The sequence below is a fragment of the Patagioenas fasciata genome, chromosome 5, assembly GCF_037038585.1.
Source record: "Patagioenas fasciata isolate bPatFas1 chromosome 5, bPatFas1.hap1, whole genome shotgun sequence".
Classification (NCBI taxonomy): Eukaryota; Metazoa; Chordata; class Aves; order Columbiformes; family Columbidae; genus Patagioenas; species Patagioenas fasciata.
Window position 1 is genome coordinate 31,945,806 of NC_092524.1, and position 25,052 is coordinate 31,970,857.

The window sequence follows — 25,052 nt, forward strand, 5'->3', positions numbered from 1 at the left end:
AGTGTCAGGAGTGGTCTAGATTGCAGCAGTAGTTTGTCCCATCTGGTGGTGGAATGCAAGCTACCAGATTTGGTGGCACATAGTCCTTCAGCATGGTCATTGTTTCCCCTGCTTCACATCGCAGAGCTGATGGATGTCACTTGCGAATCTCTGGGTAGTAGGGTGGTTTCATACAGCTTTACTAATCCCAGCCGCTGAAAATGGGAAAGTGGTAGCAAAGTAATTTGAACCATGCTGTCCTCAGGGCAGAGATGCCCTTCAAGTCAGTCATAGCTTCAGTCTTTCTCTGCAATAGAAATGGGACAATCACCTGAAATTCGGGTAGGCCATAAACGTCTTGGATGTGTGCTACTTATTTAGGTATGCATTGGCCTGCCCCAGGCAGGTGCCTTCGAGCAGCAGGGCAGGTTGTCAGGCTGCCTGGATGCCATGTTTTCCCTTCTGTTGTCTGCCTGTGCAGCAGCTTTCCTTTGATCTCTTTGCCTCTGTTACCGGCAGGGTGTAAAGAGTTCCTTCTTTGCTATGCAGTTACTAAAACAAGTAAGCCTTCTCCATTTTATGGGCTTTATTGACTCTAGGACTTTTATCTGATACAGTTCTTGGAGGTGTTGTGGGGGGATGTGGTTGTTATCTACTTATGTTCTTTTGTAGTGGAGTTCTTTTAAACTGGAGAATGTTCAGGTGATTGGTTTTGCTTGTTCACTTTGGATTTCACTTGCTGCCCTTCTGTGGTGGAGACTCCTGGAAAATTGCTGTAGAGAAAGGCTTTCTAGGTGTCTGTGGAAAATGCTTTCCCATTCAAGATAAGGTGACAGGGATATAAAGCCAGCATCCTCCATTTAAGTTTTTGGCTTTCTCAGACAATGTTGTGCTTCTCAGTTGCTTTGAGCTTTCCCCTGCCTTTCTTCAGAAGAGAGATTGCTGTGCTTTGCTGTATAGAATTTGGAAACATGGTCTGTTTTCTGTTTTTTCTTGTTCCATCCTGGGGCAATATGTAGGAAATCTGTGCTGTTATCCTTCCTGTTCAAGGTGTCTGAAGGTGGTGAGTGGGAGGTTGCAAATGATCTGCAGGAATTTTGCTGTAGCTAACTGTCTGGAAGAACATGTGGCAAAGTGAGTGTGTGGGAGGGGGAGAGATTGAAGCTGTTCTCATATACAGCAGAGTAAGCATAGGATATGGATAAGCTGTGCAATAAGCTTGGCAAATCTTCTACCAAACAGAAAAACTGTCTCCTGTTTTCATCGCTTTCTTGGTTCTTACTCAAGACTGTTGCAATAGGTGGTGTTGGTTTCATAGGCAGTGGTTTTCACTGGGGCAAACTTCTGTTAGCTGGAACAAGTTTCTTGTTTGTGATGCCCTTTAAGTCTCCAGTCAGTAAAAAGACTACAAATAAACCCACACAAAAACCAAACAAATAACAAACAAACAAAACACAAAACAAAACCACAAACAACACCGCCAAAACCAGAAACAAAACCCACTCTATTAAACTACCTCTGTCCTGCTATTGCACTGGGGGAATTCAATTTTCTTTGCCCTTTCTGCACATATGTGAATAGCACACCGTACTTTTGTCTTGCGCATGTAGATTTAAACCCATGTTTTCTTGCAGGCTTGGAAAGGGAACTGGTAGCTAGTATTCTATATTCTGTTCTTGATTTTTTTGACCTGGTTGGTTGTGTGATCTTAGAAATGAGTTAGTTCCTCTGGTTTTGTTCCTCATTAGTAAAATGCGCGTCATGATTCTTCACCTGTTTCATAAATGTGGGATTTGATCATAATGATGAGCAAATTAAAGAAGGCTCAATTGCTTTGTCTCAGAAGAACACTGACTAGCTTACTGCATTTGACTGAATTGTAAAAATTGTTGTTGGAATCTGTTCATCATCATTAAAAGTGATTAAGCTTCTTGAAGCAGTAATCAGTAATTTGAATTGGTGGCAGAAGGAGGATTTAGTGAGAAATTATTCTCTTCACTCTTAATTTGACAGATTTCCTGGAGCAAACTGTGGCAGTGTTGTTGCAGTTAAGTCTGAGAATGTACATTAGCTAGAACCCAGGAACACACTTTATTTTTCACATTAAAAAAACTACTTGTTATTTTCTGCACCCTTAACTTTGCCAGAGTTTGAGGAGAGGTTAGAGTCTTTTCCTGAGTCATTTCTGCAGCATTCTGTCAGAGACAATTATGTGCAAATGATCTCAAAGGAGATTAGGAATATGCAAAATTTAAACTTTCTTATCATGCCAAATATAAGTGGTGTAGTAAGTGAACTAAGGAAAAGTACAGGACAGCACAGCCCTCAGCAGCTGGGCTGAAGAGTAGAGTTTAAGGTTACTACAATGTGTAAGGTCATGAACTTGATATATTAAATTGTGCAAATATGTGCATATTTAGTGAAGAGAGTACGTAAAGAAATAGAGTAGTGACAGGTGGTCACTAAATACACAGGAAAAAAGTTTTAGAGGGAGTTAAAGATATTTTATATTAAATGGTTGCTGTGGACTGTTTTTAATTCGTCCTCTAAATCGAATAACCTTTAAACTTAATTAAAACCTTTTTGATGGCCTTTTTTTTTTTTTTTTTTTTTTTTTACAGCAAACTCCCCAGGCTAATGATGAACTAGGACAAGATTGTTGCAAGGGATAGGGATGCCTAAATGGTTCTGTAGAACCTATTTTGAGTTGAGTGAAACCTGCTCAGGGCTGGTACCAGCCTAGTGAGTGCCTGTGCCCCACACTTCTCAGATATCTCTGCTTTGGGAGGACTTTATGAATTTGAGAACAGCAGCCTGGATACAGGCAGAGACTCCTCCTTAGTCCTGTTGTATACTTAAGGAAAGGCCTTCAGGAGACTTTGCCTAGATCTAGTCTACATGGTGTTTTATATGTTTTAGTGAATTTCTTTAACGCTCTAGTGTAGATATGCTGGAGAAGTTTTAGCTTAAAATGCTGACCCTAACTTCTCTCAGTAAGGTGCCGTATTTTACTTAGCTTATGTTTTTTTAATTTCAGAAAATACTGACTAAGTGCCCATTGGGTATATGTGTATCTAATTTGACATTCTTTGTAGGTCTAGAAGAAAAAGTCTTGGAACATAAAAAATTTCTTAGCAATCTGAAAATATTTACTGTATTAAAGGTGGTGACATACAATTCATATTAATTTGAAGAAAGGCTGAGACTTGCCAGAAGTTCCTGGAAGTGAAAATAGCTGATGATGTTGCATGCCAAATCTTAAAGTTATTAAAACAAAATATACTGATGCTAGGTTCTGCTTTTCCTCTGTGCAGCATAAAAGCAATGCAAGGTGTCATAACACTTCAGTATATTTGGAGGCAAGACACAGTATCTTCTGGGAACTGCAGTATCAGAACTGGCTCTGTGCTTTGTTCAAAGGTAAGAAACGGTCAGGGGCGCACTGCTGCAAAACGCACTTAAGCCTGGAAGCGTGATACCATTTTACTGTGCTACTGCAGGCTGACTCTTGTGCTGAAATTAAAGTCAAACAAACAAACAAACAAAAAAATCCCCAAAGCTGGTAATTGGGTAGGATGATGATAATGTGAGCTCATCCCTCCGGCTCAGGGAGGGAAGCCTGCTTAGTCAGAGCACCAGCAGCGCGCAGCCGGTGAAGCTGCCAAGTGTGAGCCTTCCTGGAGCATAGTCATGCTGCAGCTTGAACGCCTGTTGCTCAGCTTAAGCTATGGATTATTATAATATATATATATTTTTTTTTTTTTCCCTGCTGTTTTCTATATAGAAATAAATTCTGAAAAGCTGATTTTATGACGTTTTCTTTATCTGTCTAATACTGGATGCACCAAATGTGGTTTGTTTTTTCTTTATGATCTCTTAGTTATGTTTTATTTATTTTTGGATGCCGTTGGGAGAACTGGGATGTTCAATAAGTGTGTTTTGTTCAAAGTACCTTAAATCTCTTTCCTCCTCGATAATGTAATTTTCACTATCCTGGTTTTTTATGCTGCTGTAACTTCAGTTTTAATTCAGTCACTGCAGTCTTCAAGATAAGTTCCCTAAGAGGCATGTAATATTTTTTTAGGACTCTCTTTATGGCACACACAAGTACATATTCCTTTCCCTCCATTTGGTTATCTCTGAACTTACTGGTTTTTTGTGACCTTTGCATCCTTATACTTCTCTTACATCTCTTTCCTAGATAGGTGCAGTTCTAAACTGGTCTGAGTTAAGCTCGATAATGCTGGTGGCTTCTTATGTAGCAATGGAGAAAACAGAGCTGAAGTCCACACAAGTGGAGGTTTGGAGAGCTATGCTAATGCAATGCTTTCTCACTAACTAACCTGAGTCCTCTTTCTAAAGATCTTCTGGATACCTGTGTCTGTAGTACCTGCAAATCTCAGCCACCACTATTAAGAACAGCTTCAGCTATTTGGTTGTGGGGTTTTTGGTGATTGATTTGGGGTTTTTTGGTTGTTGTTGGGGTGGGGGGGATTGGTTGGTTGGTTGGGTTTTTTTTGTTTGTTTTTGTTGTTGTTTTTTTTAAAAGGGTTAAAACCAAGGACCCCTGAAGTTGTATGCCAGCATTTGGGCAGTTATATTTGCATTCTTCCTCAAAGTGTAGGAAATCTGTAGCAGAGCTTCTGAAGGTTGTCTGGCAAGTTTAAATTCGATGTAGCAATAAAGTCTTCCCATATACAGAAAAACTTGCATTCTTTTTGTCAGATCAATACAAAAGCATGTAGAAGCATTGGTGGAAGGAAAACTATTACAAGGTTGTCTAGTTTGGAGAGAAAAATAGCTTGTGATGATTTCAGAAAGTAAGGTAGTGTCAGAAATCACTCTAGTAGTATTACCTCATGTATTGTGGTTTAGCTGTTAGCTTTGTTACAATTTGTAGCAGTGGTGCAAAAAGCAAGGAGAGATAATAACATTAACGCTCCTGAAAGACATACAGCAACCTTTCCACCTCTATGCTTTTGCTACCAGGGATCCAGTTTCCTGCTGTAGGATGTTTTTTTCCTCTCCTAATGATGTTTTGAAATAGGAAAAACTTACTTTATGAAATCCTCGTTTGTGTACTAGTTGCAGTTTAGAGAGAATTTTCCATCTCGCGTGTCCGTAATTTCTCCTGGAGTTATTTTTGTCCTGTTGAAAGAGGACTGGAAAACGAGCCGAGACGTTGTGCTTAGAGGAGAGAGGAACGCCCTGGCTCGGCGATACGGGGTGGCACAGGTCCACGGTTTGTAGCCAGGGCCAAGGGGAGGGAGCGTGGGGGGAACAGCGATGTAACAGCTCGAGGAAGTGAGTCACTTCGCTCTGAAACACTGGCCCATGGCTCCAGTAGCACTGAAGCCAAGCCTGGCCTCCGAGGTGGAAGTTGCGTAAGTTTAAACTCTTTGTCTTTTCCTCCTCATCGTGTTCCCGACCCCACCCCAGTATTAAGATCTCTACCACAGCCATATCTGTCTAGAGCAAACTTAGGTTACAGGACTTCAGTGTGCTGTATGCTTTTGCTCCATTATTTTTCATTTTATAGAGGGAGATAAATGGATTGCAGGTTTCATTGGAGGAGATGTGTGTGTTAGTCTTGCCTTGTCCGCTGAAGAGAAACTTGATTTTATAGCAGGAGGGAAGCAATAAGAATATGCTTTTAAAAATTTGTTAAAATCTTCTGGAGATATATTGGCAATGTGATTTGAAGTGGAACAGAGTGCATAGTGAAGAGATAGTAATAGAGACTTGCACTTAATTACCTGAGTGGTAGTAGTTTCAGAATTCAATAAAATTTAAAACTAAGACTTGTTAAAAGATTTTTAGATGTCCTACTAGAAATACTGGTGTGTGTGTTTGTGTGTTAACACATTACATCTTAATCCTGCAAACCAGGCTTTTAAAGAGGAGGGTAGACCTGTCCTAGGCTGCATGTTCTGGAAAGGCTTTCTCCTCTTGTGTTTGTAGCTTTACCGGATATTTGCTGGTATCCGGGAGCAGCTGTAACAATCTGCCTGAACTTCTTTTCCATGAATGTGACCTGAGGAGGAGCAGTCGCTTTCAGCTGTTAAAGAAAGTGTCCGAGAGGGCAACAGGTTGAGCAGGCCCTGTCTTTGGTGGTTGGGTGCTCGGTGGGCAGTTTCTCATCGAAGGCAACTGTAATGACTAGGGGAGGGAGAGTGGATGATGAGCTGCAACTGGGTCCTTTCCTTCAAAACACTGAATTGAGCATCTTGCTGTGTGTTTAGCTGCAACCTTCATGGACATGCGTGTGTTTTAAAAGTCTTGGGAAATGTGGCCTGACGTTATTTTTCTTTTGATGAGTCATGAGGGGTTTTTTGTGTTTTTGAGTTCAGATTAAAACCAGATTACTCTGGCTACAGGAAGACATAGAAGTAATTGGTGAAATGAGAGAGAGGAAGCTTAAGAGAAAGACTTTCAGGATGAGCTTGAGTGATTAGTCAGAAGTCTGTGTGCAATTGGGAGTTGCATCATGCAAATACAGTGTGCTATCTGTTGTGTAAAACTAAGTTGTTTTGGTTTACATTCTTCTAGTAGGTCAAATCTGTTATTTCCTACATGTAGTATCCTGACCATTGTTTCTGTGGGAAATGGGACAGACATACAGGTTGTTGCTTATCATGTGAGGCAGTTATGTCTGTTGATGATTCATTGCAATTGCTTCTCTATTTCAGGACCTGTAACTAAGTGGACCCTACTGACCTCTGAACCACAAAGGATAAGAGTGAAAAGAAGTGGGAGAACCAAACGAAGAAAAAGGAAGTGGATGCACTTTCATCTGGACTTCTTTCCTGCCCTTTATTACTAAAACTGAATGGAAAAGAGAGACTTCTGTGCCTTTCCTCCCCCAGCCTCAGGGATGGGTGAGTTGTAAATACGGTGTGTGCAGCTGGGGGAATAGACTGAACCATGAATCTTCAGGCTCAGCAAAAGTCTTCAAGCAAAAGGACTGGGAAACGACTTGCCTATTTTAATGAGCAGGAAATCCCTGTGTCATCAAAAGAACCACAGCAGCAGCTTAAGGAAGGACAGTACTATGGTCATGGAGCAAATGTACCTGTCTCCCAAACTGTGGAGGTTTCTCACACAGGAGGACTGACAGGTGCCCCCAACAATGTTGCTTTGATGAACTCTGTTTACAGTCAAGATAGGGGAGAATCAATGATGATGCCCCAGACCGTAACAGCTGTCAAATGGCAGAATTCACTGATGGGAAACCGGTTACCAGAGAGGGGTGACAGCCACTGGCAGTCTCCACCGTCGATGTGGAACCATGGTATGGTCTTCGGGGGCAACCCGAAAGGACCCCACTCCAATGCTGGTGGCCCAGGCTTCTATGGCCACCCAGAAGCCCTTAAGAGAAATCAAGAGAAAGGAGTATTCGTGTCACAGCTGGATTTGTATGGAGATGCTGTCCAGCAAATGATGTCCCAGAAGGCTCAGCTGGAACAGCAAGCCCTGGTGAGACAGCAAGCTCAAATGAATTCTTTTCATCAGATGCAGAAACAGCAGCAGCAGAATCAAAGTCTGCCCCTACAGCCTTTCCAACTTGCATTTGGTCACCAAGGCCAAAAGCAGGGTCTTCCTGAATTATTACATGTCTTTCAAGAAGCCCCAGCTTCTTCCAGTCCAGCATTTACTGCTCAACAGAAACAGCAAGCTCTTCCCCAGCTACAACTGTTTGAGAATTTCTACCCTCAGCAGCAGCATCAGGCTGCCACACAAGCCTTCAGCCTGCAGCAAACGACTTCCATAGCACAGCCTCATGTGGCAGCTGCAGCACCTCAGCATCACATGATGGCACATCAGTTTCAGCAGCCAGAGAGGAACCAAGAACTATTCAAGGCTCTAACAGAGCAGAACCAACAGGCTGTCCTACCTCAGACCCAGATTCCCTTTCCAAGGAGGTCACGGAGACTCTCCAAAGAAGGTGTCCTGCTGACATCTACAGGAGAAGTGGTGGCTTCCAAACAGGCAGAAGAACAAGCCAGCAATTTATTTCTGCATCCCTGGCAAACGCATCAGCAAGAGGTCCCATTACAGCAGCTGCCTGAATCGCTGGCCCACAGCAAAAGCAGCTTTTTGCACCCCAAGAGACTGGATATGGGGCAGAAGGATGTCCTGGTGAATAGTGAGCTGTGCCAGGTGGAAACAGACAGACAAGCCACAGCCCAGAATGGCAGAGAAGGGGAGAAACAGGTGGCAGCAGCTGAAGAAAATACTCAGAGCACTAATGATTTTCAGGGTGTCAGAGGTGGTGTAATCCAGAGTACACGACGAAGACGACGTGTTTCTCAAGAAGCCAATTTGCTAACTTTGGCCCAAAAGGCTGTTGAGCTGGCTTCTCTTCAGAACGTAAAGGTAAGGTACACATCCTAACCGATATAACAAGTTTCGGACTACAAAATAGGGCTGAAGTGAAAGGAATTAATGTACCTATGCAGGAAAGCGTGGTGTCTTGATGCAAGAAGTGTTGTAGTACAGCAAGGGCAGCTCTGGAGTGGTGCCATGTAGGTTCAGTTACTGTAATTCATAGACGTAAGAGAATAGAGATCCCCTAGTGCAGTAAAACCACATAAGGGCAGTTTTATTCCACTAATACTGAATGTGATTTTATCCCAGGGCTTGAAAATATGGATGTTTTCAGCTTAGACCTCAAGCTGATCAGGAATTTGGAGAGACAAGTATTAACAGCTCATTTAGTGTCTTTTTACCAATTTCACATTCTCTTCCTTTTACATTAAAAGGCAGCTGCTTAACTGCCAGTTTTTCAGTTTTAGCGGTTGAAGTGTTTCTAAATTGTGCTTTCTAAAAATGACATAATGCAATTTATGTGTTTGATATTTCTCTAATATTGGAAATCTAAGGAAGCCTCACTTATATGAGGAACTTAGAGCAGGCATGATGAAGGTCTGTCAGATGTGGTGCCCCATTTCTGAGGATGGCCTGCAAGGGATGTTTGAGATTGGTAACCTGAGGACAAAGTCTACCTGTAGACCTTCTGTAGGGCTTAATGGGGAAGAAATTTAGTGTTGGCTGTTTTGGTAGTTTACTACTCTTATACTTTTGGTGTCCCATCAGTCTAAACTCTACAGTATATATTCCATATGGCAAGATGACAGGGTTCAAAATTAACTAGCCTAGGGAAGCTAAGTGATGGGACTTGTGCAGTTCAGTGGGGGTTTTTTGAGGGTTCTTTTTGGAGGTTTTCTTCCAGTTGTGGTTTGACTAATCTTGCATTGATTGCCTCTCATGAGAAGTACAGGTACACTTTTCTTTGGAAACTTTGTTGCCAAAGGCTGTTGCAATATGAGTGTTAGAGCATGAGCTACTTTTACGTGCGGTTTTGCCACTTGAGTTGCTGCCTGGTCAGACAACAAAGGGAAGCAAATTTTATTCTCTTTGTTGTTCTCCTCATAATTTTCTTCCTAGTCTGTCCGTGGCTATTTTTCCAATTTCTTCCTTAGATGGATGTGCTGTTGTTGTGAAAGAACTGAACTAATAAACAATGAGGCAAATATCCATAGCCTACTCCATCTCTTGCACTGAAGACAGCAACCCGTGGCTGTTGCTGCTCTCTTCAGTCCTTTTTGCTCTGAGCAATCTTGAACAAGCAGATTTGATAGAAAACTATTAGTAGTTAGCAGCGTGAGCTATTTGCTCATAATCCCAGCCATTGTATGTTTATATTGCAGGAAGGTCTGCAATTCACATTGCAATCTGATCACCAACACAGTGGCAAGAAAAAAACTAGGAATAGACCCTGAGAGGCAAAGCCAGAAATTGACCATTTGAAGGCATGTCTGCTTGCAGCTTGATTCATAATGTAATGACCAAACACAGAAGTGTTTTGACAGATACTCTTTTGTTCTTCGCAGTTACACGAGCAGCTTGTTTGCTTCCATGATGGCCCTAGCAGAACTCCTCTTTATGTTTAGAACTCTTCAGGCTTTCAGGATGAAGTTTTGAAAAATGTTAAAATTCTTACCTGAGTCTGATGGATTTTACATCTTTAAGGGGGTTGGATATCATGTGAGGGAGAAAAAGAAAACATGTGTGTTTATAGGAGGAGAGTGGTCTCCTCTTTACCATGTCTTTCTGTTATAAATAAACTAGAAGCCTTCTCTAGCATAGGTTATGTGAAGAGAACACGTAAGAAGGCCATAAGATTAAATTATTGATGAAAGAGGATACACTCATAATTTGAACCAGTAGGTTCCAATGTAGGTGTAAAAGTATTACTTTGGACAGCAGTATCATAACTGGGTTGGGTTGGGTTGGAAGAGACCTTAAAGATCATCTGGTTCTAACTCCCCCGCCATGGGCAGGGAAACCATCTGCTAGACCAGGTCACTCAAAGCTTCATCCAGTCTGGCCTTGGACACTTCCAGGGATGGGGCATCCACAGCTTCTCTGGGCAGCCTGTTCCAGTGCCTCACCACCCTCATGGTGAATGATTTCTTCCTTATATCTAAACTAAATCTACCCTCTTTCAGTTTAAAGCCATTACCCCTTGCCCTATCACTACATGCCCCTGTAAAAATCCCTCTCCAGCTGTCTTTTAGGCCCTCTTTAGGTACTGGAAGGCTCCTGTAAGGTCTCTTTGGAACCACCTCTTTTCCAGGCTGAACAACCCCAGCTCTTGCAGCCTGTCTTCATAGGAGAGGGATCTGTCTACATGTAGTGTCACAACTGATGCTTTGCACCAGAGCTGCCCATCGTGCTGTGCCTGCTTTTTTCAGGTGATGCAAACTTATTGCTGCTTACACGCTGCAGTAAATTCTCAACTCTTAGTTTTATGTTTTCATTTTGCATACAAATGTTATATGCAAAAAGGCAGTTTAATTAGTTTTCTTCAATAGTGCAAAAACCTTTTCTCAGATCTGAAATGGTCATCTTAAGGATGTCCGGACTTAAGCGTTCCTTTATGGAAGGGAGACAGGTTTTAATTACCTGGCCTCTTTCCTGTGGCACAGGGCACCAGCTGCCACATACAAAAGGAAAAAAAAAAAAAAAAAAAAAAAGTATTTCTGGGGTTGCAATCCTGGATTCACCTCCTTCACGGGCAGACTTCAGTTTGACTGCAGAGAGAAGCTGCCATTACTGGTAGCAAGGTGATGAAGAATGATGGCAGAAAGTTCTACATGGGCAGGTGTTTCGAAAAGGCTGTTGTGGTTTCATGTTTGATCACAGAAGTGGCCTTGGAACAGTTCTTCTAGATACTGCAGCTGGGTTTTGTCTGTGAATTCTAAATTTTTTAGAAACCACTTGAGAAATAGGATGAATGCCAAAATGGCTGGTAGGTTTCTGTGGGTGTCCTGGAGAACTCTAGATCACTGGTTCATCCCTCAACATTTATGCAAGAATCTAAACAGAAGTGCAACAAGTTGCGCTTGCTGGAGTTATCCAGCAGCCTTTCTGCCCCAAATTCTGCAACAGAGATGCTGAGCTAGCTGAAAATCCTGTAGTAGTTCTATAAGTGAAGGTCCTGTCCCTTGTTCAGTGACTCCTTTCTGCTTGCCTCTGAGCATAATCAAATGGTTGATAAACTATTTAGGGAGCTGAAACAAATGGCTTAATTCCAAAATCAGTCACGTCCCCTCTTTGTAAACCTTAGGTACGTGTGATCTTTCTGAGCAGAAAAGCTCTGATGTAGACCAGAGCATCTTTAAGGATGTCTTAACAACTTAGGTTAAGTTCCCAATGGTGCCTTCTCTCTATCTGTACTACTGTTCAGGTCTCCTCCTTCCTCTTTTCTCTCAAAGGGTCACCTCTCCTGTCATCAAGGAAGAGGGTCCTTTGCTGTTTACCTCCCTATCTTGAAAATAGAAGGAGCATAGTTAACTGATCATACAGCCAAAGAAATGCGACATCTTTGTGTGACTAGCTGCAATAGATCCTTGTGGTTCAGAAATTAGTTCCTGTCTCTTGACCTACAGTGATCTGTTTAGCACACAGGAAGTATCTGAGGTTTGGAGATTGGTCAAAATTGGCACTTGTTCACGTATTCATATTGCCATTACTTGTTTGATTACTGCTGCTCTCTCAGGTACCCAGAAACTATGCTAGAGTGCTTGCCTAGCAACAGCTACATCAGGAGGAAAAAAGTAATCTGATTAAAACCAAGACTTTTCTTGGCAGGAGTCTAAAGAATGTGGTATGAATGCACTGCTCTAAACAGTGGTGCAAAATAATCTACTGTGGACCTCACTGCCAGAAGCAGACCCCAGAGCTATCCCAGATGTTCAACTAGGCTTCTGTAATAAGGTGACAACAGCACAGATTTCCCTGATGAATGGAGGTGCACGTGTAGCAGCGTGAAGCCATATCTGAGCTGCTTCTTCAGATGTGAGCGCGACTAGTGGAAGTAGGCATGTTTCCAGTAGATGACCTGTTCATATGTTTAAAAAGGCATCCTTGTTAGTCTCCGTTTCCTGAAGTAATGGAGGGAGGCTACAAAAATTTACAAGTGTCCCTTGCCATCTAGAGGTCGTGGTCCCTAGTGACATATCTGCCAGTGTGATAAACACCCTCCAAATCCAAAGTTGGTAGTCTTGTGGGAAAGTGCAGGTGCATGTCACCACCATGGAGTCCACGGAGGTCCTCAGAGCTCATTAGTTCCTCCTGCAGCATGATACGAGGCAGCTGATGCCAGTTGTGACTTTTCAGTTGTGTTTCATCATTGCATGGTGGGGGCACATGTCTCCTGTCTCTGTGAAGAAGCAGTCAGACTTCTAAACTGCAGTGTCACTTATGGGCCAAAGCTTTTTGTGCATGATCAGCCTTACTGTAATAAAAGGTCTGGAAAGAGGCAGTCCTAAATCTTAGGCTTAGTGTTTCAGAGTGGACCTGTTTGCATTTAACAGCAACAAAAATTACCAGGACTCTCATTTGGATAGAGGCCAGAGCACTGAGTGCAGGCTCTGACTGGTGCATCTTGTGACAATATGGTTGAACTTCCATCAATATAAATATCATATTAAAGTGGGACTTCAGTCTAGTCTCCTTCTCACTATCACGACTGACTCTTCATGGGCCAGCTGGACCGCATTCTCTTTCTCATCAGTGAAGCTGCCTTTCTTGATCTATGACCACAGGGAGATGACTGGGGGGTTGTCTGAATCCTTCTGAGAGAACCTGCTTATGCTAGCTTTTTAATCAGGATTAGGTATTCTTAATGCCACATAACAGATTCTTTTTGAAGACTTAAGTAAATCTCTGCAAAATTTTGGAAGTCCAGGTTGGAGACCTCTTGCCATGCCTGAGAGATAATGTGCCTTAGTTTCCACCTACAAAACACAGCTGTTCAAGTAGATTCTCAGTAGATTGTGGCTCTGATGGAGGATGAGTTTGCATACCTAGTCCTATGCAAAGGCTTTCCAAACAGAGCTCTGAGCGAGGAGTTCTGAAACGGCAAAAGGGGCATCTTCTGCAGCTTGTAGATTGCACTTCATCAGAACTCGAGAAGGCCTTTTACATCCCTGAAAAGAGGTGGAATGAACATGTGGATAGTCATTTGAAAGACTAGAAATCACTTATCTAACAGTACCTGGAGCCGTTTGGTGTTACAGTATCCATGTGTTTATTCAGTAACTCATCCTCTATTCTCATTTCCTTCAAGCTCAATTTTCTAGGGTTTCCATGAGTAAAAGAAAGCAGAGACATGGAAGCTGTAATACCAATGCAAAAAGTACCGGCTTGCAGTTATGCAGTGTTGATTCTGCTGAGCAAAAGTCCTTCAGGCTCAAGCGGTTAGACAACAAACCTCAAAGGCTCCAGTTATAATCAGGAAAGTTGCCTCTGTCATGTAAATCAGAAAAAAATGCAGCAAAAAGCTAGCTCTGCTTTTTGTATGAGAGATTTAATTAAGGTTACTGTGGTTCAGTCTTTCCTGGAACAGAAGCCCAATATTTGAAGTTAATAACCTGCAGCTTATGATCATGATTAAAACTGAAGAAACATTGTTGGAAGTTATGGCAGGGCACAAATTCATTTGGAAAATAATATGTCAAACCATAGGTAGTTACGTGATACTTGAGAATGATATATACAAATATTCTAGCAGTTGAGGCTTCAAGCAATCCTCAAGTAATGCTAAAAAATTGTGGTAATGCTTTTGTGAAGTATTCTTCTTCTTCCAGTAACACTTTTCCAAATCCATTTTGGCTTGCAAATTGCATTGAGAAACTTGATATACACTGAAAGTGAGATACCTGTTTTATTATGCAAGTGCTACAGAACTTCTAAGGAGTCGTTTTTGTTCTCAGGAACTGGATACTTCAGAAGAGAAGAGTGTGCTGATGGCTGCTCCAGGGCCTACAGCTGCAAAAACTGTTGTGGAGTTTGCCGGTTCTTCACCAGCTCCGAAAAGAGCCCGGGAGGACAACAGCCTCGTGCCTCTTATCATTCCGGTGTCGGTGCCAGTGAGAAAAATTGACTTGCAGAGCCTTGGAAAGGAAAAGTCTGACGATGGAAAGCTCCAGAGAGGCCAAACAAATGATCGAGCTTCTTGTGAACGCAAACCTTCTGTGATAGTCACTCGGAGGCGATCTAATCGTAGTACTAACATGGAAACCTCAAATCAGGTATGAATAAACTAAGAAAGCAAAGGTGAGCCAAATCTGTTAGATTTAATTATGTATTTTTTGTCCATAAGCTTTTCTATTAAAGTAGTTTGATCACAAGGCATAAACTTGGAATGGATGTATTCTGGGGACTGCGGATTTTTTTCATCATAATATTGCCATATATTTGGGAATCACTCGCTTCTTATGACTAGCTAATGCTAGCTAGTATGGCCAAGCAGTGCCCCAATAATGAACAGTGAATAAATCTAGATAGTCAATAACACTAGAATAAATAGTCTGTCTGAGTAAAGAGTGCTTTCTCCATACACACATACGTAATAATAAATTGTGAGTAGTGCACATATCTTTGTACATGAATAAAATCCAAAATGAAGATTTATTCTTATGGAGTGGAAATCTCTTACTGAGATTCTAAAGGTCAGTACTTGCATGTTCCCCTTCAATCTGGTGCTGTTGAGTGGGGTGTGTGTCTGTTTTTTTTTTTTTTGTCTCTTCTATTCTGAAGTACGATAGAATATTCAGATACTAGAAAAATTGCAGGAATCTAGGGAGGTTTCTCTGCATTTAAATGCTTGACCATTGCAGACAATATTGTTATATTGTCTTCTGTTCTCACTATTTGGTGTCACTCTGTATCTGTACCAAGGTTCTGCTATACTCTTATGTCCTCTTTTGAAGCTACCATGAGGCCATTATCTTTCCAACCAGAGGTTGGACCACACATGTGTAGTTCTTGTAAAATATAAATTCATAAGCACTTGGAGCTTGTGTTGCTACCTGATAGTTCCTGTGTCTATGCCATTCCCCATCTTCTTCCTTCCTCTTTCCCTTGATGCTAGTTGTTGAGACACCCTCCAACTGCCATACCCAGATTTAGAGCTTCCGTGAGAGAACGCTGTCATCTCCCTAAAGTTTTTCAAATGCCCTGAGGTTTTAAAATGAAATGAAGTATGTAATTTGTTTTTTTTTTTTTTTTTTTTCCTAATAGCATGAAGATGCTGCTCCAAAGGATGAAGCAGAGGGCTTTGCCCGGAAACCAAAGCAGCGGCCAAGACCTGAACCACTCTTCATACCACCAAAAGCTGGCACCTTTATTGCACCCCCTGTTTATTCTAACATTACTCCATATCAGAGTCACTTACGGTCACCTGTCCGTCTGGCAGATCATCCTTCAGATAGGAACTTTGAGCTACCTCCTTACACGCCTCCACCAATTCTTAGTCCAGTGAGAGAAGGCTCTGGGCTATATTTTAATGCTATCCTCTCTTCAAGTGGTCTTTCAGTTCCACCTCCAATGACTCCCAAAAGTGCTCACAGAACTCTGCTTAGATCAAGTAAGTCCCACTTTATCCTTCCTCTCTTGGCTGATTTATGATTAGGAACTGTGGAGTAAGAGGAGGAAGATGGTGACTTGAGGAGGTGTGGTTATCTGGAACTTCTTCGTGGTGGCCTGGGGAGCTGGGATGGAGGAAATGTAATGTTGTTTCCATCTGGGCATGTGTTTAAGGTGCATTCACAAGTAATCTGCAACACCCCCTGCTGACATTCTTAGAGATGGAAAAGTCAGTTCCTCCTCCAGAATATCTTGTCATTATCTTGAACTGAAGGGACAGTAAATAGTTATTACTAAGATGTAGATGGGGACCAGAAGGTGAGTTATTGGTCATCTTTAACTCCTTTAGCATATGGATACCTTTTCTGAGAGGTGGATAGCTCTGATAGATTTACAGGCTCTGTAAAGAATATATCTTGAATGAAAAGATATGTTGTCTGAGCAGTTCTTTCTTTTCCTTGCAGATAGTTCAGAAGTCACCCCTCCTGTTCTTACAGTAGTGGGAGAAGCCACCCCAGTCAGTATTGAACCGTAAGTACCCAGTAGATTCTTAACCTGGTAGTGAATGTGTTGCTTTGCTTCCTCCTAAACCTTCAAGCTGCTCCCTGTACAGTTGATGTATCTCTTAGAAACATTGAAGCTATTCCTATTAGTGACTCAAAATGTAAATAGTCTTTATTAAAAATTAATCCATAAGATAAATCATGTTTGTTTGGAAAACACACCTTTTGATTCTGGTGATGTGAACTGGTTTCTGTGACTGCTTATTTGTCTCTGGGCTGAAATCCTGTTGGTTAGCTGAAGGTGAATCTGTCCTGTTTGGTTGTATACAAACACTTATATTTGTATGCTGTATGTGTGGTTTAGAGTAGAGAAACAATGCTCCTTTCGAGGAAGGCCAAAATATAGTATGGAAAAATGTAGTTAGCTCTCACATGGACTGGTCAGATGCACATTATCCATGGGGTGTGTATTAGCAGCTGCACAGCTGTGACCCCTACTTTGCTCCCTCCTGGGCTTGCTCGGTCTGAAAGCGCCGTGGCCAGTTGCATGCACTGTGTGTGGCCTGGGCTAATAAACCTCATTAGTCCTTTTAGCTAGTGGTGTGTTGGCAAAGCTCAGATGTGTCTGGACCCAGCAGCACAAGAGAATACAGTTTGGAGATACTGAAGCTGGAGTTAGGAGCTTAGGCTTGGTGCCAGTCCTGCTAAACCTGAGCGGAGTAGCAAAAAAGGCAAGAGTAGCAAATGTTTCTCACAGCCCTTGCAAACCCTCCGGGAGTGTTATCTGCTTGAGTTCAGTGCTGTAGAACTACAGCAAGATAGTTCCAATTCGTTATTATCCCTAGGTTAATGAGCTCTTACAAAATCTAAACGTGGGGATGCATGGCATGGAAACAGCCCTATGGCATAAAACCACCCACATGGCTCTGTGCTGCTGACTCTGTGCAGTCAGGAATCTTTGCTCTAACTCTGCAGCACAGCCTGTAACATTTGAGATGTCTAACTCAAACTCTTCCCAAATAAATACCAGGCTGCTTTGCTTTTTCTTCTAAAATGGCTTATATTTTAAAAATTAGCTGGAGCATTTGCTGTCAATTTATTTTTCTGTTCTGCTTTCCTGTTTGATGCTGAGTTTTCTGCACTTTTGTCAGCGGGCTGTCTCAGCAAATGGTGCAATTGTGAATAAACCCAGGTTGTTCTTGTCATCTTTGCACATCCCATCCAGGATGAGTCCATTAATGGAAATAATCACATTTGTTATTTTTTAAACCTGTTTTGAAAATGACTTAATTAATCTTTTTTGTTGTTGGTTCATTGCACACCAGTCCAGGGGAAGCTCTTCTTGAACAGATACTTTTTTTTTTTTAATCCCCTCAAGTCTTGATCTTTGACTTCTGTATGGTGCAATTGTCTATGGCTGTTGTGTCTGCGGTTTAAATTCCTGAAGTTAATGACATAAAGTTAGCTGTAATTTTAGTTGTATGTGAGAACGTTCAATTTTTTTGCTGAAAATTTCCATTTCCAAACCATAATAACTTAGTAATGCAAGTGTATTTCCTGTTGCTAAAAAGGAATTATGTGCAAAGAGTTGTCTTGCTGTCATCTTAAGTCTACGCAGGTAGACAGGTTTAACTTTTAACATTTTGTGTTGTGAAAGTAATTAGTTTGCTGCTCTGGAGCTTGTTTGTGCAGCAGTGTTGTGGTCAGTTATGTAGATATATCTTCTATAAAGGAAATACAGCAAGCAGTACTTTTTAAAGAATAACTGTTTAATTTGATTTGTAGTCTTCACTCTGTCAGAAGTTGACTATAATTTGTGTTTACCCAATATTATGTTCTTAATTGCTTGCGCTTTGCCAGACCTCCTGCTAATGCTTCTCAAAAGGTCATTTCGTTGCAGAGATTTGGAATGGGAAACGTGATAATTAAGCTTAATTCTTCTGTTTGTGAAGTACTACAATAGGCAACTGGTGTCACAGATCTTTGTGTATTACCAGTTTTGCAGTTCAGTTGCTTCAAAGTCTTAAAGTCACCCTTCTGCTAGCTGGCATCAACTGTGAATTGCCTTCTGGCTTCAGAGCCTCAATTCCCAGGAACACCATCGGTGCTTACATGCAAGTACTTCTGTACCGAAATCTCAGTTTCATCAGTGAAGGAATCGTGGAGTAACATAGCTTGAATGGATGTCTGGAGGTATCTGGTCTAAGCTCTTGCTCAGAGCAGGTCAAATTAGATGAGATCACTCAGGTCAACTCTTAAAATGGAAATCTGGTTTTATTTAGATATTGCAGGTGCAGGGTCTAACTCTTAGGCTTTTCTAGCCTAAGAATGCCATATTCTAAGTTCAGTTTCAAGATAAAAAGTTACTTCTGATAGCCCTTCAAGCCCACATTCTTTCCCTCCAGCTTTTCCTATTTCATCTCTCCCAGGTGAGGTCAGAGGAGTCTGTGTCTTGGGACACAAAATCCCAGTGCAATAACAGCCTCTTTGTCTATTTCCAGTAGACAGCAAAGTGTCAGTTTCTGTCAGTCATCCCTCCTAGGATGGATCAGAATCCGTTATTCTTTCCTCCACTGTGAAACTGCATGTGGTGACAATAATCATGACTAATCACAGTGAGCAGAAGACTCCATATAAACATCGTTCTTCAGTCCATTGCAGTGTGCAAAAGGAGGACTTGCATGGTGTTTATTTTGCTTTGGCTTTTAGCAAGGTCTCCTCAATCTTGCACAAAATCTCTTTTTATTTTTGGTCTGGATTGTGCTGTTTCTGTACAAGATTATAAAGACATGAAGGAAAAAGGGAAACTACATAGTGTTATAGCTGAAACAGCTTTTGTACCTGTAAAACACTCAAAACCAAACTTTGAGATTTTCTTGTAGTTCTTCATTCTCCATGCAGGTCCTGCTTTTAGCATGGGTTTGAAAATTAATTACTTCAGAGAACCAGTTTTCAACTGCGTTAGTTCTCCCCTGCCCACGGCCATCATGTGAGGTGTGTAATGTCCCTATCGCTTTACCTTTGACAGGAATTGGAGGTAGTGTATGGCAGATAGTATGTGACAGCCTGTCTAAAACTTTCCTGCCGCATCTGTCATGCTGGGTGTCATCCTGTCATCACCTGCTGGAAGGAAGATAGCATCAGTCTGTGCGTCTAGCAGATTCTGCTTGTCCAAGTAGGAATCCCACCCCATGAGTGTTGTGCTGCTGCTGAATCGGTGGATGAAGTCAAAACAAGTGTGTAGTGTAGTTATCTTCTGCATCTCTTTGTTTATACACATGTGAATTGTAAACCATTCCTCTTGAGTGTGAGGAAGTAGATCTGGATCTGCTATAGATACAAAATAAATAGTTTGTAAAATCTCTTTTTATGTATGTTTGAAGTCAGCCATTTGTTTTGAATGCAGCTCATGACATCTCATGATGCAGACGCTTACTGGCAACAGCAGAGTGAAAAAAGGAATTGAAGCAGAAAAGGGAATGAAGGTGTTTCCTCATTCTTCTTCCATAACAGAAAATGATACCCTCTTTCTTCCCTTTGTTACCACAGTCTCCTAGGACTTCAAAACATCCTATTGGAACATTTGCGAGCATATCTCTGGGTTTTTGTCTGGGTTATATGTGTTGCTTCAAGGCATCCCTGTACCTTTTCCAGACACTTGCTTTCCTGGTAGGCATGTGTGTGTCATTTCAAGACAGCAAAGGACCGTAGAAGTCTGGAGGATGGCACTTCTCTGACGTTTTTGTTACCATTCCTTATTGTTCTTTATCACGCTTTTTACTCTAGCAATTGTGTTTCCGCTCATGCTGGAGGGGAACCAAGCCAAGACTTGAGAATCATAGCAAACCCTGCCCTGGGCAGGGAGTTCTACCTTTTTTCTAATGAAGCAACTCCAGAGTTTAACCATCTTGCGGGCACTCACTGATGTACTCTCTCTCAAAACCAAAAAAGAGCTTATTTCTCCATCCTTTACTGTTTTAGGAGCTATCAGTATGGTGCAAGTTGAATGACATCTGAAAGAGGAACATTTTTGCATTGAGCATAGCTGTCTTATTTCAGAATAGGAGATATTCATTATACTGTAAGTGGTCTGAGCAGCAGCTCTTCTCAAGTATCTTGGTTTTATGAAGGGACTTTTTGCTCGCTTAGTTTGGACGTTTCTTTTGCTCTCTCTTCTGGACTCTGAATTGCATACGTAGTTGCTGTCGTACTCAAAGTTGTTCGTGACTTATCCAATATCTTTTACACTGACTTTGTGTAGTGACTGCTGTCTCTCTGCGTATATTGCCACCAAGTAAGAGATGTAGAGCAATGGCAAAGGACATCCAGACTTCACTGCTTACTGTGTTATTGGTGTAGAATGCAAAAATCTATAATATGGAGTTGTTGCTCGAAGAATGGGATGGTACAGAATGAGCAATATAGATTCTATAGGTTTCTATTTTTGGTTTCAGTTGTTAGAAATACTTTCTGGAAGATACTAGCTTGTGTCAAGATCATGAAATATCAAACTTTGAGACTGATTCTGCTTTGAATGGAGAGTTGGACCAGACAGGTTGAAAAGGACTCTGGAGACTAAAAGATGCCATGATTCTGTAGTCATGGTTGGCAAAATGTTAATCCTAAAAAAGGCTCACCTATTTTACGTGAGAGGAGCAGGCTTGCCGCAAGAGAAATCCATATGACAGCTTCCCAAAAAGTGATGATTATTGAAAGCTAATAACAGTTCTTTAAGCAGTTACTAGGAGATCCTGATTTAAATATCATTCCAATGATTGTTGATAAGACAATGGAAACTGATAATGGACATAAAACCTCTCACCTTTCGAGTCATACTTGCCAACGTCACCTACAACACCTGAAAGCTGTTCATGTTGTATGTGAGAGCCTGCTGCGTTTCAGTTTCTTCATAATTAGTGCTGTCATCATGGGTGGAGACTTTCTGGGTATTGTAAAGGGGGCCTGAGCGTTACTTGTTACCTTTCCTGCAGGCGAATAAATGTTGGAACTCGCTTTCAAGCAGAAATCCCATCACTCCAGGACAGATCTCTGGCAGCAGTTGATGAACATAAAGCAGAGCTGGTGTGGCAGCCATGGGGCGACCTGGAAACCAACAAAGTCACCCAGGAGAATGGTAAGACTGTGGAAGGCTGGTAACTGGGACTGAATTGTCGCAGTTGTAGTAGAGGTAACCACATATCTACTGCAGGCATAATGTAAAAAGTCTCAGAGCTGCCATTCAAGTGTTGTGTTTGAGTGACCTTGAAAACAGTCTTAGGAGTAAAACTTGTTATCAGGTTGTATGTAGCGGGGGCGGGGGGGAGGTTGATAGGATTGGGTTTTTCTAATTGAGATAAAATGGGACCAGGCAAAGAACAGCCTTTTGCTCAGTGAAGCTTCCTTCTCTTTGCTAACACTTGAATGCCACATGTGCTCAAACTCTGTATTTTCAAGGGCTGTTCTAGACATAATAAGTGTTTTGGAAAAATCAGGTGGTAGGTGGAAGTCAGGATGAGGAAGCAGGAGTTGTGGCAGCCAGTAAAAGACTTGGGGAGCTGTCTGCTGCTCTTGCACATGGGCTGTGGTGTATAGAAATCCTGAACGGAAGAGGAAAAGGGCAGCCCTGGAAGAAATCTTTCTGATGAAAGAGAAAAAAGGGATATTGTGAAATGGAAATTCACGATATAGTAAGGGGGGGAATTCAGGAAATCTCTGAGCTGAAGGGAGATGGGAAGACGATGTAGGAGGGAGAAGAGGAGAAAAATAGTCCTGCATGTAGACCAATGTTGTGTGACTTTGCAGTCTAACGAGTTCTTGAGTTCAAATTTGACCCAGATAAATTTGCAAAGATGTTCAACTTCTCTGAGAGTTTCTGTTATGTCTAACTCTGCTTCAAAAGAGATAATTAATGATGTGAATTCTGTGGGGAAACTCCATTTTAATCTTCTTATCTGAATTTGTTTGGTATCTCCCTGAAAATAGTGGAAAACCTGCTAGCTGCTGCCTGTTCAAGCATTTTTCCTGGGGGTGGAACCAACCAGGAGCTGGCGCTGCATTTCTTACATGAAGCCAAGGGAAGCATTCTGGTGAGTCTCTCCAGCTTTTCACCTTGATGTGGTCAAAGATGTTAATGAAGACCAGGTAACTTGTCATTCCTGAGAGGAGAGCCTTGCAAACTCCTTCCCGTGCATCTGACTCCCACTGTTCAGTGTCCCTCGGAGATATTGCTGTCCCTGTAGTGGGTTCTGCCTGACGTACAGTGCCATGTCCACATACTCTCTTGCATATTTACAACTTCGACAAGTTGCTTTTTAACAAACAAACTGACAGTCTACCAGCGTGAGTGAGCTGAGACTGCTAAACGAATCTTAAATGTTGTCTTGCTGGGAAGATAACCACATCAGAAAAATAAGGGGCTGGGGCTGAAGCTGAGACTTTAAAAGTGCAGTGTCCTGCTCCTCTTGCTTTTGGCAGATCCGTTTAACTTCTCTGCGCATGTCTACAGAACAGCTGTGCTGCTAGTTTTGTATCAGTGTTGTAAGGCATGATAACACTTTTATAAATGCCATTTGATACCCCTGGGAGGTAATATCAAAAAGCAGAGTGTAGCATATGGGACAGGGTTATTGTCCTTTTATAGTTCTGTGATTGATTTAACCTGGAGTAAATTAGCCCTGTGGTCAGGAGTATCCAACACTTTTGCTTGGCTGCTTGTTCCTTTTCCCCTGTAGCGCGCCAGCACTGACACTTGTGAGACTGTATTGACCTGTGCTGGAAAAGGAAATAAATAAAAAGTACATTTTTGTGTGTATTAGGTTTCTGCTAGGTAGGTCCCCCGAACCCTGTGAATGCTGCTGCTGGCGCTGGGGAGGAGCAGGGCTGCCCCGGCAGCTGGAGTTTGCAGTTCAGGTGCTTTAAGCTGCTGATGGAAGCTTGACTCCTTCCTCTCCCTCCTGCTAACTTTGAAAGCACTTCCAGTTTATATGCAAAGTAAAAAGCTGCTTGAGAGGGTTTGTTTTTTGTGTGTGGAATCTTTCAGTCACTGCTTTGTTTGATTTTGAAATATTGTTTAGTTAAGTGAGATGAGATCACAATGACTTGGATGTTTAAGAGAGACATCATTTAGGATGGAGTATTGGGATGTGAGTGTGTAACTTAGGCCTTCAGTAAATGACAGAAAACTGCTGCATGGTCCCTCTATGGAATTAACTGTCTCCCAGTACTGTGGTGGTTGCATTGGAAAGTGTAAATTCGCAGAGATGTGAAGAGGTGCTAAGAACTTACCGCTTGCCTGTGGTACCCAAGACTCAGTGGATAAGCAAGGATGTGGTTTGGAAGTTGTCTCAAATGTTAAACTGTGCTATAGTATTCTCAGTTTGCCAGAAAGGACGGAATTGACAGTTTCCTGATCTCTGTTTTAAATACCCCAAATATTAAATTAATTATTTTATTTGTGCTTATTTTAGGGAGCTTTGACCCAACTGCTGTTGAAGAGGCCCGTACGATCACCTACCCACCCTTTGGCAGATTATCACTACACAGGTTTGTTAGACCAAAATAACTCTGTGCTGCCTATCATAAAGGAATTCGTTTATCCTTCTCTGCTCTTTTGGGGAACTCTGTAACATTACAATAAGATTAAAAGGCCACTCTTCTGTCTGGTAAATCAAGTGATGGCTTGCCAGGAATTTTGCCTGTGCAAATTATGGCACTTAGAAGAAACGCTGCATCTCGTGGAACATGTGCATGTATTTGCACATGTGTATGTTCTGGTTTCTTTTATGGGGAAGGGGAATGTGATCCCTTACACTAAACACAGAGAATGCAGAAAGATAGCTGGTATGTGCAAGAAGGGCTGTGGTGACCTCAGAACCACAGCTTCTCTGGCATGAATTTCCAGGGTGGAGTTGAGAGGGGTTTATGGGAAGAGTCTTCAAGCTTGCTGAAGAAAGGTCAGCCAACTATTGATGGCTGTCAATGTTTCTGCAAAATTTAAATGCTGTAATCTGCCTTTGTAGTCTGGTACCTAATTAGAAAATAGTCATGTGTATGACACTAACTTCAGTGATCTAGAGTGACTGTAGCCACCTGATGTAATGTGGTAAAGAGACATCTAATAGCTGGAGCCACAAACCATTGAAATTACTCCTACTATAATGCTTGGGAAGTGTTACTTGGGTAATGTCTGTAAGGCAAGAGGAGATTCCAAAATGTGTTCTTTATTGGAGGCAAGGGTGCTAGGATGGTAGGAATATTTGAGATGTAATAAATCTTCAAGTACAGTGAATTGCTGCTGAAAGAGAAGATCCTGTTGTCCTGCCCCACCATTTCCCTTGTATAAAATCTAATGACTGGGCCACCACAGGTGTCTGTTCACCTTGCTGTTTTGTTGGAAAACATCGTAGTTCTTCTAATTGTCTGTGTTTTGCAAGCCAAACTGAGTTAACCTGTGGTACTGTAACAGGTCTGACGCAAAAGAAGTGATGGGAAGGGGCTGAAGTGGAGCAGTAGGGGAGGGTGTAACAGCAGTCTGCAGTGATGCTGGATTCAGTGTGATGTGGGGCTGCATCCTGGCACGTGTGTATTGGTTGTATTTAAGGCTAACATGAAGAAAAAGTATGTAGAAGAGTAAAC

At 41.9% G+C, this 25,052-nt stretch overlaps 1 protein-coding gene across 8 annotated transcripts in view; it reads left to right on the forward strand.

Annotated features, from left to right (window-relative positions):
* The window catches only part of MIDEAS (mitotic deacetylase associated SANT domain protein), a 57,214-nt gene that overhangs the window by 22,107 nt on the left and 10,055 nt on the right, over positions 1 to 25,052 (forward strand). For 5 of the 8 annotated variants that reach the window (XM_065838856.2, XM_065838857.2, XM_071809239.1 and 2 more), the window contains exons 2-9: positions 3,294 to 3,399; positions 6,669 to 8,355; positions 14,262 to 14,579; positions 15,571 to 15,916; positions 16,380 to 16,446; positions 21,410 to 21,552; positions 22,401 to 22,504; positions 23,885 to 23,960. In XM_065838856.2, coding sequence (XP_065694928.1) covers positions 6,904 to 8,355; positions 14,262 to 14,579; positions 15,571 to 15,916; positions 16,380 to 16,446; positions 21,410 to 21,552; positions 22,401 to 22,504; positions 23,885 to 23,960 — 2,506 coding nt within the window. In that variant the 5' untranslated portion in view covers positions 3,294 to 3,399; positions 6,669 to 6,903. The remainder of the gene's footprint in view (positions 1 to 3,293; positions 3,400 to 6,668; positions 8,356 to 14,261; positions 14,580 to 15,570; positions 15,917 to 16,379; positions 16,447 to 21,409; positions 21,553 to 22,400; positions 22,505 to 23,884; positions 23,961 to 25,052) is intronic. The other 3 variants (XM_065838859.2, XM_065838858.2, XM_071809242.1) reach the window with 1 other exon arrangement.